The sequence below is a fragment of the Typopeltis vanoorti genome, chromosome 11, assembly GCF_054136105.1.
Source record: "Typopeltis vanoorti isolate ZY-2024b chromosome 11, IOZ_Tvanoo_1.0, whole genome shotgun sequence".
NCBI lineage: Eukaryota > Metazoa > Arthropoda > Arachnida > Uropygi > Thelyphonidae > Typopeltis > Typopeltis vanoorti.
In genome coordinates, this window is record NC_143559.1 from 126293383 (window position 1) to 126308364 (window position 14982).

The following is a 14982-nucleotide window of genomic DNA, read 5'->3' on the forward strand; positions in this document are numbered from 1 at the left end:
GCTCTTTGCTTTATGCAGACGATGTTATACTTCTAAATAAATCCGTTACAAGTCTGCAAGATTCTCTGACTAAATTGAATAGCTGTTGTAATAGATATGGTATGAAGGTCAGCAATAAAAAGACAAAGACAATGAAAATAGGCAGAATCATTGAAAATGTCAACTGTGTTGTGAATGGAGAACCTGTGGAACAAGTAAAACATTTCAGCTACTTAGGCACAATTTTTACTGAAGATGGTAAATTAAATATAGAAATAGACAACAGAATCAGCAAAGCTGGTATGGTGGGAAGTCAGTTGAATAAATTCATATGGAATAAGAAAGAAATTAGTCGGAACACTAAATTAGCTGTATACAAGACAGTGTTCAAACCAGTTTTAACTTATGGATCTGAGAGCTGGGTCAGAAGTAAAACACTTGACCAGACTAGAGACCGCAGATATGAGAGTCCAGAGAAAGATTATAGGGGTGACCAGATGGCATCAATGGCAATATCATATTAAAAACAAGGATATTAGGAAAGAACTAGACATCATCAACATCCAGGAATGTGTTAGCAGAGCTAATCTCAGGTGTTATGGTCACTTAAACAGAATGGGCGAAGAAAGATTAGCAAAACAAGTGTTCTCTGCCAGGTTGACAGCAAAATGACCCAGAGGAAGACCAAGATATAGGTGGATTGATACAGTACAAAGTGCCTTAGACGATAGAAATATAAGATATGATAATGTTGGAGCCTTGACAAGTAACAGACTGATTTGGAGGAAAATTGTAGATAGGAAGTTAGTAATGATGTAATTTTTTTTTTGTAGTACTATCATATCCTGTACATGGCAGGAATTTGATGATGATGATGTATGCTTTTAATCCCTATTCTTTAAAGTCTATATCTTTAAATGTATGCGTTTAATCATTTATATGTATGCTCTTACATTTTCTGTAGTTTGCACGCAAAATAAATAAGTGGAATGACAACTGTGCAAGACTGACAAGAAGTATAAGAGCTTTGTGAAAGAATAACTGTTTAAACTGTTGGCTTTTAATCACTATCTAGTATACTTAAGTAACTTAGAGCATTTGCCAAATCCTTGCTTATTAAGAGCATCAAAACAGTTCCCAAATCATGGTTGAAGGACTTTTCCTGAAGATTATATCTTCAAGGAAAGTTCAATGGCAACATACAACAACAACATTCAGTGTTGTATTTTGTATGTTGTATGCTACCATTCTATAAAGAAATCTTACTTTCACTCAGAATGAAGAATCTATCTTATAAAGCATCGGTTTCCAACCAGTGGTACATGAAAAATAATCAGCAATGGTAGAAAAAGTAAAGTAAACAAAATGCAAAACATTAGTTAGGGAACAATAAATGTTAAGTTTGAATCATTGCTAATGGAGACATTTCAAAACCTCTTGCCATTTACTAATACTGAACTATTGGAGATGGCTTCTTCTTACACCTTCAAAAAAAATAAGTACCGCAACAAGCTTAATGCAAGTCTGGATTTAAGACTATATCTTGCATCTTTTGAGCCTGATTTCAAGAAACTAAGTGCATCCTCAACGATCTCACCAACAATGTTTCAATCAGCTAGTGATCTGTATACCAATTATTACAAACTTTTCAGATAACACAAATATTATTAATAATAATAAATCAAAAGTTTGTTAAATACTCTATCAACATTATCAATATTTAAAATGAAGCTATACTTATTTCTGTGTTACGAATATTGTAAAATTAAATCTGTGGTTTGTACTTTTAGTGTAATAATTTCCTTTCCCAACTCATTACCTCATTTCCACTATTTTACATTATGATAGGCACTGAAAAAAAAGTGTCAGTATTTAAAAACAGCTATTTTAAAAACAAGTGGTACAATTTATAGAAATGGATTTAAAAGGGGTACACAAGTGGAAAAAATTAAGAACCACTGTTATAAAGGATAAAGATAAGGTTTAGATATAAAATGTACTTCCCTCGTTTTTTTAGTTTTAGAGGAACTGGCATGTCTCCAAATGTTGTGTTCCTATCTCAACTCCTTGTGGAAATATCATGCAAAACTTTGTTGAAATAGAAGTGATATTTCATTCTTAAACTGATTAGGAAGAATGAAACAGCACTTCTATTTAAGTGATGCTGTCTTTAGTTGATTCAGCTATGTCTATGAATTTCACCTGGTGAGAGACCACAAATCCTGCTTCACGAAGGCCTGAAGTAGCTTGATAAAGTTTCATGTTTGGTCATTAGAGTATGGTTTCTGGAAATTAATAATCCTTAATTCACGAATGGTACTTGTGTATTGGAGGTTTACAAACTCCATGGGTGGGAAGGCTATAATTTATTATGCTTATCTCACATATTTTTCTACTTATCATGTGCACTACTGCTGCACCCACTGTGGATGAATTTCAGTTCATTTTCACTTACACACTGCTCCTGCTGCACTTATTTATGCCAATAAAACAAAAGCTAGTTATCATAAAGATCATGACTCAACTAAATAAGACCCGAAAAATTTAGGCAATGACTGAATATTAGCAGTGCCTATGTAGATTTATGCTACATTCCATTACTCTGGCAGAACAAATAGTTTAATAGGTGAGATTTTAGTCAGCAAGTAGAACTTTTTCTAGGCCTTTCCCCTTTTCATTTAGTTTCTGAGTTAGCTGTTATTGGGGGCTTTAATCCTGCATTCCAGAAAAACCAGATGTAGAACTCAACACTATTTCAAGGAAACAGTGAGGATTCCACATGCAGACAACTAAAAGGGGAGGGAACAGCTACCTATTGATTTCTGAGAATAAGGGCTAAAAGAGTTGCTTGCATTCGATTATGCCCATGAGTGAAATGCATACCTATGATCTATCTAAGCATGAAATAAGTACGTAGCCTTCATTGTGAAATTTACAAACCCTCTGTAAATTTGAGTGTTCAAATTTCAAATTTCTAATGAACTATAACATAAAATAATGTACAATTTTTTTTTTTTTTTTTTAAAAGGTTTATAAAACCTTATAACATTGAATTGCTTACCTTTAGGCTTGGAAGGCTGGGGCTTAAATCGGCCTGATTTGATATTGCTGACAAGATGTTTATAGTATGGGTTTAAAGGATCATCAAAGGAAAGGAAGTTAAACTGTGGATTAGATGACTGTTTCATTTTAATTATTATTTCCATTTGGCCACCATGCTGACTGACAAAAACAGCTGTTTTCTCTATGATAGTATGAATTTTCATTGTTGATGGCTAAAAGAAACAAAACCAACACAAATTCAAGTTACATATGACTGCAGTCTGTATCCATGTAAAGCTAAGCACTTCTGACAGGACAATATATAAGAATAGGGTGGGGGAGACCTCTGAGAAAGTGGATGAAATGAATCTGTAAAACAAAGAGGAACTGCCAATTAACCAGATGGCCTAATCCGGATTTCAGAAACAATTTTTAGGGAGTTTTTTAGTGCACTATCCCAACTGGTAGGATAATATTCTAACATCTTCACATTGTACTTGTGTAGGATTAGCAGTTTGTACAAATGAGTAATATTCTAAATGGAAAAGGACACCAAGTCGATTGGCGATTTATTTACTTACTTAGCTTATGTCATCACATACAAAATTATATGGTTTCAAACGATTTCATACCCACACAAAACTTACAAGATTTAAAAAAGAAATTAAATCACAAAATAAGAACATAAGTCCAATTTTCAGGTCTAAATGTTGCAGTCACTGAATTGCCTCAGGAGAAGTAGTAAGGAAGTCTTCTTGCTTGCCTCTGAATGCTTTAAGTGGACACTCAATAATGTGATAGTCACTGATTTTCTAACCTACAATCACATGCTGGAGAAATCTGCATTCCACATTTATGGGGTGAATAACTGCAATGACCATGGGTGCGCTGTACTCTATTGGTGATTAACTAGCTGTAAGCATAGTTGATCCTTAGCAAAACAAACTAGTAGGAACCATAGGAAGTTTGTTATAGTAGTTAGTGAATTCCTTTTAGTATAGCATTATATATCTGTGGCCAGGACATTTAATACAGCCACTCTCTGACTTGCATTAAGGGTTAGGTTCCAAAGTATGTACACAAATTGAATTTTATTTATGTCAGAATTTCCCTAAATGCTTGTGCATCACCTGCAGCTATGCAAGTGATGCATAACCTCCCACTGTGTGTTATACTTATCCCCAATATCTCCTTTTTTATGTGCTGTATATATATGCTTGTTTCTATTCTGTGGGATAGGCTCTTGCTTTTGCCTGGATGGCCACTAGACTTTAAAGCACTCACTTCTGAATCTGATTTTCCATCCATAACACTAATAGCTATTCCATCTATATAGCACCTCGATGCTGATCTAAAATGCATTGATCCTTTAAACATGTTCTTTATAAATGCACCATTCTTTAAAATAGTATTTGCTGTTGAAGCAGCAAGATCTAATTTCTGCAATGACACATATTTGTCCTGCTTCACAGTTCTTAATCATTTTCATCTTCATTTCTAAATCAATTCTGTATTGTTTTCTAGCACTGCCACCACTTACACTTTCCTTTGGTTACTTTCCCTTCATCATTGCAATAAGAATTTAAAAAACACTGGCAATGCCTGACATGGGATTAAAAAAGAATACTGATGGCACAACATCAGGTTTCCAATCTGAAATAGTAATGATGTACAGTAAGCATCCATTCAATTACCGCAATTCATTATCAGGGCCAACTACTGGACGCTTACGAAGTTACGCAGTTTGTGTATTTTTGCTGGCATAGTTGAGTCCTCCAGTTATTTCCTACAGGATGCAAAATACATTTCCATGATTTTTTTTTTTAAAGTTTTTGCATCACTCACCAAATTTTTGTGAAGTCAATTTACACACAAGTTGGAGAGTGACTGTACTTTATAATAATAATGTATGGTATAGTGAGTGTTGTATGTAGCATGCTCATATCAAGAAAGGCTAGAGGTGTATTGAACCTGAGAAGAGAAATCTGATCTTGTTTGAAGATCAGGGCATTATCAATAGGTAAGAAGAAAGTGTAACATGAGATCTTTCTTGCAAAGAAAGAAAGTATTATGTTCTCGTCATGTAAATGTAACAAGGCATTAACCACTAAAGAATGGTAAGCAAGTTTATTTTTAAATGTGGTAATTAAAAGACCTCAAGCAAGGCATGTTGAGTGCTTCAACTTTTCAAATGAAATGGATGGATGAATTTACTGTCATAATAAAACTATGGATAGGATTTCACACCAACAACAGCAGATCATTTATGTACAGGAGGGAAGAAGTGGGTGGAATGGGGGAGCTATGGAGCCCTTGAAGAACTTCAGTATTGCTAAGAAATGAAGAGATTGCCTACCCAATTACAAATGGTAGAAGGGAAACCATAGTATGCCCGTTTGCTGCGATAGACCTGATCAAATGATCTAGAAATGCCAAGAGCAAACATACAAATGTTGGCTTGTAAATAAACAATTTTAGCTAATATATTATTTATTTACATTCCACATGCACATGTTTTCTGCTTCAGAAACTTCAACATGAATAAGAGCAACTACACAAGTTTTTCTAAACCTTTTCATGGATTGTGTTCAGAGGACAATATTTGCTTTGTTGAGGAATGAGAGTAAAAATTCACATTGGTGGTGTCTGTTTAAGTGGTAGACTCAATTCCAAATGATGAAGTAGACTACTCATGACCACTGATATTTCTGAGAGAAATGAAGTGCAATGAAATTAGCACCCTTATTATTTCACAGGCATTCCTATGGAGTCCAATGGCTCATTATGGATGGCCCATGCTAAACATTTCAAACACAGAGCTTAATCATATCCACCCATTCAATGACTCATGACTGCATTTGCCAACCCATTCCACTCATTCACCACATTCCAAGCAAAAATCCCCATGTCCTTGCTAGCCACACTCATGTCTTCCAAGAGCGATCACATGTTCTCTCTCCAACTCAATCATGCATTGTAAAAGTTTCTATATTCACATTTACTATATAAAATTCTTTTAGTAATTTATTTTTTGGCTTATTAGCTAAACTTTTTAACCCACAGACCTGCAGTCTATCTTCACAGGAAGCACAACTCCACAATCAGTTACAATTTTGGTCATCCCACACTTCATCTCCTAGCTGACCAAATCTGTGCACAACATGATTTGCCTTAATAAAGATGGAATAATTTACTTATCCATGGCTGTCAGTGTGTGTGTGAGAGAGAGAGAGAGAGAGAGAGAGAGAATGTTTACTACTTCAACCAATCATCACTTGAAATACCCAGATTCACCAGTTTCTTTCACTCTTCTAATCAATAATGCTTGTAGTTTTTCATCCATTATTGGCCAAAGATAATGGTTACAAGTTCAAATTATTATTCTACTTAAATCATTCAGAATAATAAAAAATTATTCTACTTAAATCAATCATAACAGACTGATTTGGAGGAAAATTGTAGATAGGAAGTTAGTAATGATGTAATTTTTTCATGTAGTACTGTCATATCCTGTACACCCCTTCAGGGTACATGGCAGGAATTTGATGATGATGATGAATCATTCTACAAGACCTCTGCATCACATTTATGAACTACTGCCCCCCCCCCCCCCCAAGTTTAGCATAAAATCATTGGATATACTTCAGCAATCATCAATTTCCTGATATGTATCCTCAAGGGATACATAGAATACTCTGACAGTGCTAAATGATTTTGCATTATTACTAGTCTATAATCAATTTTCCTCCAAATTAGTCTATTACTCATCAGCACTCAAACACTGTCACATCTAATATTTTGGTCTTCTAAAGCACTTCTGACTGAATCAATCCATCTAGATATTAGTCTTCCTCTGGGTCTTTTTCTTACCATCTTAATCAAACACCTGTCTTGTGTTTAAGTGACAATACTATGATAGATTAGATCTGCTCACACATTCTTGAATGTTGATGATGTCAAATTCCTTTCTAAGAATCATATTTACTAATATGATTCTGCCATCTGTTCAACTCCAATTTTTTCTCAGAATTCTTGTGTTCTAGTCTTTGATGAAGTGCTTTATTTCTAATCCAACTCTCAGATACAAAACTTAAAACTGGTTTGAACACTGTCCTGTATACTACTAATTTAGTGTTATGGCTAATTTCTCTCTTATTCCATATAAATTTATTTAACTTGTTCCTGACCACACCAACTTCTGTTGTCTATTTCCATATTTAATTTCACATCTTCACTAAAAACTGTGCCAAAATACTGGAATATTTTACTTCTCAAGGTTCTTCAATTTGAATACAGACTTGTACAGGATTTGTTTAGAAGTACAACATCATCTGCATAAAGTAAAGAGCTAAGTTTGATATCTTGAATTCTAATATCAGGTTTAAAGTCGCTGCCTTTCATAATGTGATCCACATAGACGATAAATAAGAAAGGAGATAATGCGAATCCTTGGGATACAACTGATTTACATCAAACCTGTATTTCCTTCAATTCTAACTGCTGACTTACACCATATATATAGACAATATATATAAATACACCATAAATATAGACAATATATTGCTTTGAAAAGGTAGATGAGAAGGTGCCTTCTTCTCAAATATGCTTTTCATAAATCTTAGATGGAACATTCTCACATTCAGTTTTATTATTTTTCACAGATGGCAACTATGAGAGATGTATTCTAATAACTGTAATTTGACCTTTTGACCAGGCATACTGAATTATACAGTTAAGTCACTGTAAAACTTTTATATCTCCATATTTGAGCATTCCTGTCAAATATCACGACTTTCCAACATTTCAATTTTTGATGGGTTTTTTCCCAACCTCAAGTATATATGTATTTGTGTTTGCATTTTTTTTTTTAAATATTTTGTACTACTATTCTGTCTCTTGTTTCATTTAACTGTCTTTCAAAATACTCCAAAAATCTAGACTATCTTTATCTTCAATTTTCGCGTCACCATTTTATCATCTTCGATTCCTTTTACAGTATTCTTTTGTCCATTTCTAAGTTTTATGAATAGCCTCCAGAACATTTTGCCACCTTCCTCATACTTATCAAAATCTTCCCATGACTTTTGTTTAGCTACTTTAGTACACAGCTTAGCTCTCTTACATTTTTCTCTGTATTCTTTTAGGGCATTTGCTGACTTATTTGCTAGGAATTTTTCGTATGTTTTTTCTTCTTTTCCAGGACTGCTCCTTTAACTTCTTGTGCTGCCCCCACCCAGGATGTTCTTATTTTTCTAATCTTGCAGACAACTTCACCATATACCTCTCTAACTGAATCAATCGATGTTTTCTTCAGACTTTGCCAGTGAGATTCTAAGGTTTGGTTCATGTTTTGAACTTTTTAATTTTTCCTTATAATGTTTGTATAGTTGAGTCTACAGTTCACCTGTAAAAGTTGCTCAATTAATTCTTTTTAAAACTTTCTTACTGTTCTTTTCAAATGGTATTAATTTTTTATCCTACTTGAAACTAAGTGATGATCACTTTCAATTTTAAATCTTCTGTTATGCTCTTGTATCCTGGACCAGCATGAAGATAGCATTATCCACAATGGCAGAGTCAATGAGGCTTTTCTTCTTTCTTGTGTCTTCTCTCAATATGAATTTGTGAACATCTTTATGCTAGAAGATGGTTCATATTCTAAACAAAAATATGCTGGTACTTACTATGATGTTACTTACTCTCCTGTTTAGATCACCAAATTTTCCCATTTTCTTTATGTCAGCAGTCAACGGGAAAATACATAATTTCCCTTGGAATGTCTATTCCATTCTTGTGGAATAGTTTCTCCCAAGTGTCTATTCCACAAGAGGCCATTCCTCTTTCCATCCACCCAGACAACTCTAGGTTCTATGCATTAATACTCTCTCACTTGCCCCGACAACAGCATTCTCTCTCCAGATGCCTACAACCTTCCTCATTCAAATGCAGTCAATCTCTCATATACAGCTCTCTTCTATCCTCAAATGTACCTCCAAGCATCCACATAATCCAAACTGGTCTTTTGACGCATTCTTGCTATCTGATCTAATGATTCGAAAAATTCCTCCACTTCTTTCCTAAGAGAAACTTCTATGTTACCATAGGCACAATCATATCCAATTAAAGTTCAATGTCCATTTTCCCTATTTTGAAGTTTGCCAACATAACTTGAAGTTGACTTCCAATCAAGAAGTTTTATAATAAATTCAGTTTAATCCTTTATCCAAGTGTAAGCAAACACAGTTTGCGCCTGAAAATATCTTCAGGACTGAGGTAAGGTGGTGCAATCCCTAGGCAACTCGTAGCAAAGGTGGACCAAGCTCACATCACTCCTTGTCTCAGTATCTCCCATATCGCACCACCTTACCTCAGTACTGAAGATATTTTCAGGCACAAACTTTGTTTGCTTACACTTGGATAAAGGATTAAACTAAATTTATTACAGTCTAACCAAGTGAAAAATAAACTTCCAACAAGAAGTTTTATCTTTATGTTAGTACTGAAGCTATCGCTACTACCCCGCCCATTTCATTGATCATTATTGCCAGAATGTAACAGCCTATGTACAGTAACCCTCGACTTACGTAAATTCGCAGTTACATAATAAATCTAAAAAATTACAACTACTAGCACGTATGAACATGTTTGCAGCTTTGACATACATTGCAGTATGCAACGACATAATGTTAACTAGATCGGCATTCACAGCAAATGTAACGAATAGTAACAGGCAGTGACAGGTTACCGGCAAACATCAAGACAGCAGAGGGCAAGTGTGCAAAAACTGTAACATTCAAATTGAAACCTACCAATTAGAAATAAGGACTCCATAAACAATTCCTCCTTTCCCGACCTGTCAGTAGTCCATACCTCGCACGATTAGTTTAGTCATATGCTTATCACCGTTAGTGTTTGTTGTTTATTTACCCTTAAAATGGATTCGAAAGGTCTGCAATTACTTTAGAAGAAAAGTTGAAAATAATTCGTATGTATGAAGACGGGAAAATTATATCAACAATAGCTCGGGATATAAACTGACCTATTTCGACAGTGAATACGAAGTGAAGAATAAACTTCGCACTGTTGAAAGCATGAAAGATGTGGTAATGTTGAAGGACACAATCATTACCAAGAAGAGGCTGGGCCCAATTTCAGAGATGGAGAAATTGTTGTCTCACTGGATCAAGGATCTAACACAGAAGTGGATACCGTTGAGTTTTCTGATTATCCAGGAGAAGGCTAGGTCTTTACATAAAGATTTATAAGAGGAAGGGCGGCATCACGAACACGGAGAGTGCATTTAAAGCAAGTGCTGGATGGTTCAAACGATTTAAGAAGAATACGAATCTACACAGCATCGAAGTCACGGGTGAGGGAGCAAGTGCAGATACAGACGCGGCAAGTAAATTTCCTGAACTTCTGGCAGAAATAATTGAGGAAGGGGAATATTTGCCTGAGCAAATTTTAATGTCGACGAAACGGCTCTGTTTTGGAAGAGAATGCCAACACGGACGTTTATTGCAAAAGAGGAAAAATCTATGCCTGGATTCAAGGTCGCAAAAGATCGGATCACTGTTATGATTGGCAGCAACACTTCAGGGGACTTGAAACTTAAACCGCTTACAGCGTACTATTCCCAGAGACAGCGAGCCTTTAAGAACATTGACCCAAGTAGGCTGCCTGTAATCTGGAAATCCAATACCAAGACTTGGGTTACATGTGTGCTGTTCGCAGACTGGTTCAATAACCACTTCATTCCCCAGGTGAAGGAATATTGTGTCAAGAAAAGAATCCCGTTTAAAGTGCTTCTCCTCCTGGACAATGTCCCCGGCCACCCGGAAGAGTTGGACGACTTTCATTCTGACGTAAAAGTTGTTTACCTGCCTCCTAGAACCACCGCACTGTTGCAACCTATGGATCAAGGCGCTATTGTGCCTTTCAAAGCCTACTATCTGTGGCGTATGTTTTTCCCAAGCAATCAAGGCCATTGATAGTGGTGAGGGCATTACTCTATGTGATTTCTGGAAGAATTATAATATCCTTGATGCTATCAACAACATCAGGGTGGCATGGGATAAAGTCAAGTGGACAACAATAAACGCTGTGCGGAAGAAACTCTGCCCAGAAATGGTGCAAAATCGTTTAAAGGAAGGAGAGCAGACAATGACTGATACGGCTGTTGAGTTGACAACACAAGAATTACAGCAAGCGACGGAGATGTGTGTGCAACTGGCAAAGCAATTAGAGCTGGAAGTGGATAACGTTGACGTTAACAAGCTTCTTTTGAGTCACGATGAAGAGCTTACTAATGATGACCTTATTCAGTTGGAGGCATTCCGAAATTCCGAAGAAAATAATATGCCGATTGAACTGCCAACTCCAGACGTTAAGAACTTTACAAAGAGACTAGCTGAGGCTTTTAACTTGATAGACATGGTGCAAGCATAATTAGAATCGATGGATCTGAACACTGAGCGGTTCGAGAATGTTAGCCGCCGTATCCATTCTGATATGTCCAGCTACAAGGCCATCTACAATGACAAAAAGCATGTGACCACACAATCTACTTTAGACATGTTTGTGAGATGCCGCTCACAACAACGTCAAGATGACAACTCAGACAACCCCGACTACACTCAGCCTTCAACATCCAGAGGGGTAGAAGTTGCCAGAGAACAGCATTTCTCTTCACAACCATCCACCACCAGCTCCGACTCTCCCACCACAAAGCTAAATTAGCTGTCACAAGACTTTTTTTTATTTGAAAAGTGTTATTTCAGTTTGTTTTTATATTCTTTTATATATTTTTCATACTTTTATAGTTTATATCCGAGTAAATACTACTGCATGATGTTTTATTTATAAAATAATACTGTGTAAATAATATACTGTATATATACATACGTATAATAATAATAATAAATATTGCAGTTTCTTCCGAAGTTACACTTGAGCAATTTACAAATTCAAGTTATGTAAAGGTTTACGGAATGCATTACTTACGTAACTCAGGGGGTTACTGTATTTAGTAGGATCTCACCTATTTAAATCTTCTTCATCTCAGTAACATCAATTTTGTCTACATGGTACTTTTCCAGTTAGCAAGTTCAATTTCCATTCCACTGATGCTACTTATGTTGATGGTTCCTATCTTCAATCATTCTGATGTTGGGTTTGTACAGATTTTGGGATACCCCCCCCCCCATCTCCAATATCACTGATGCATAAACTGAACAGCAGCAGCAGCAGCCAAAGTACAAAACCTGTGTCACTCAATGTCATCTATCTTCTCTTTGACCTGATTCCAGATATATATATCCATCAACCACCCTCATATGCATGTCACCAGCTTGATGTCCACCCACATTTGCTACCGGTTATTGCAATCGCAAAAGTCATTGCCTTTTACAAAACGATGCTCTCCCACAGAGTATCTTATTCCTGAAATCTGTCCTTAACCAACGTTCCCAATACCTGACCACTCTTGAAATAGTAAATGATCTATACCTTGTTTGGACATTATGTCGTTAGAGGGCGCTGTTATCGAACTAATGTTGAAGTAATTTAACTATTTCTTCTGCTATCAACTCCCTACTATCAGAGCTCATTAAAGTTATACTTTCATAATAACTTTTTGCCTTTTACTCATCACATAGCAAAATAACTCAGATTTCTTCCAGGACTTCTCTAATTTCCATCAAGTCTGACTTCACAATGCCGGTCACCTTCTTGCCCGTGCTTACTGCTCACGGGCCTGAGGATTTTATATCCTCCACAGCATATTTTTGCAGCGCCTGCTTAATGAAACTATTCAGCCTTTTTCTTCTTTTTTTTTTTATATGTTGAGCCCATACATGAGAAGTCGGGTGATCAACCTACAGTACATTAGTACCATGTATGGGTGATTTTACTCCTACCTAATTTATCCTCCTCACCCTGAGTATACAAATGATACTGCTTTCCTTCAATACTCCTTGACCATTTCCAATACACTATTAACATCTTTCCCTTACGCTTGCTTATACCACAGCTCTTACAAACTCCCTCCAGAGTTTTCATAATTGTCAGCTATACAGTTTCACATACAACCCTTTTTAATTAAAAATTGCACATGCTTAGTTACTTCCAAGTCAGGACTACATGATCATGCTCACCAGTTGAAGACAAAGTGGTATTCATCTTGGTTATTTTCTGTTTGCTATCACAGGATCCAATATTCTCAAACATCAGGTTCCTTTCATTACAAGCTGTTTTAAATAATTCTTTCTCAATAGCTGCATACATTCCATTTCCTTCTGCATGTGTTCTTTTTCCCTTCCAATCTAAGTTTCCCATAATGATTACTCTCAATGCTACTTTGATTCGGGACAACTGTTTGATTCAACTCTCCTTACAGCAAATTCAAAGGTTCCAGAGAAACAGTATTATTACACTGAACTTCTTTTAGAATAGTACTGTGCATATGAGAACTTTTGGTATTCTGAGTAAGTATAGTTTGCTATAGTGAGAGACATATGTAGTTCCTTTCATTCAGGGAACCTTGAAAGAATAAAAAAAAAAAATTCTCAACATATACTAGTTACAAACCACTGTTTAACTCCCCCCTCCCAAATCACCTTTCACCTTCCCCCTAATGTGCTACCTAGGATAAACTGCTTGCCAGTGCAAAATAACTTTGTCTTGTAAGCAAAGTCATGGTTGGCTGGTTAATCCAATCTATATTGTCTACTATGACAAAGTGTATAGTTTCTGGAAAGTTTCTCTGTGATGTGGGATGAAACACTAAGCACAAGGCATAGTGTTTCATCACCCTGCTATTTTAATATGGGGCCATATACCTGACCTTTAAACGAAATGCCCTTATTAAAGTTGTCTTTCTGAGCAAAGGACACTGCTGATATTGACTGGGCTATTGAGGATCCCTTCCTTTATCCACTATTGCAAAGATGAAATCCACTGAAAGATGAGTGGATTTCATCTTTGCATCGTGGTTATTATGTACAATTGGCACATATGCATCAAAAAGAAGAGCGTAAGACAAGAATTACAGTTATGATATAAAAAAATAAAATTAAAAAGTGGACAACCACATACTCAATATTCCTATGCAGCAAGATAAAGTAAAGAAGGCAGGTTAAAAGTATAAGACTATTGGTAACCAGCATATGTTTTACAGAGTACTCCTAATTAAATATGGCTACAAAAAACTGACAAAGAATCTGGCAGACTGCCATCCTCTTCAGAAAATAACTTACAAAGACCCTGACTACTTCTAACTGCATTCAGAAGATGAAATCCAGGCACTGGGACATATTTCATCATCGTAATGTGTTAGGTTTAATGACTCTGTCATTGTTCTTGCTGCTAGTAAGTTTAAAGTTGGTCTAGTTTGTTTCTGATAAGTAAAACTGCAATGAAGTTTAAGTTCTTGAGAAAAAGTATAACATCTTCCATTGTTTATTTCTGGTTAGCTGGCTAGTAATGAATGAAATATAAGACTTTAGTTCATGTATTTCACCAAGCCAGCGGGCATTAACACTTGTCACCCACTAGGTTCAAAAGTCACATTAAACCAGATATATTATAGACATGCATGCCATTTTAACCAACTTACTATCTAAAACAGCTCTCATTGTATATGAAATTGATCTGTTTTCTTCAGAATGCTTTCATTTTAGTAGATACTTACTAAAGACCCCTTAAACCACAGAAATAGTTTGTTAACACGTTCATTGCCAAGCTGAAAATTGGAATTTTGTGTGGTGGCCAATTTTTTTTTACTTGATAGCGACGTCCACGCGATAACGCGTGATCGGCCGTTTGGTGAGGACTCGCATCACGCGATATTGTGTGATTGGCAATGAACGTGTTAAAGTGTGTCAAAGTTTGCTATACTGAATTTAATGAATTTAGAGGGAAAAAAAAGATTGTTTCATGGAAATGGAGTGGAAGGGAGAAAAT

The 14982-nt window shown here is 35.8% G+C and overlaps 1 protein-coding gene across 3 annotated transcripts in view; it reads right to left on the bottom strand.

The window, feature by feature from the left end:
* The window catches only part of su(w[a]) (suppressor of white-apricot), a 224604-nt gene that overhangs the window by 127421 nt on the left and 82201 nt on the right, over positions 1 to 14982 (bottom strand). For all 3 annotated transcript variants that reach the window (XM_090400460.1, XM_090400459.1, XM_090400461.1), the window contains exon 5: positions 3041 to 3254. In XM_090400460.1, the coding sequence (XP_090256586.1) occupies positions 3041 to 3254 (214 nt within the window). The remainder of the gene's footprint in view (positions 1 to 3040; positions 3255 to 14982) is intronic.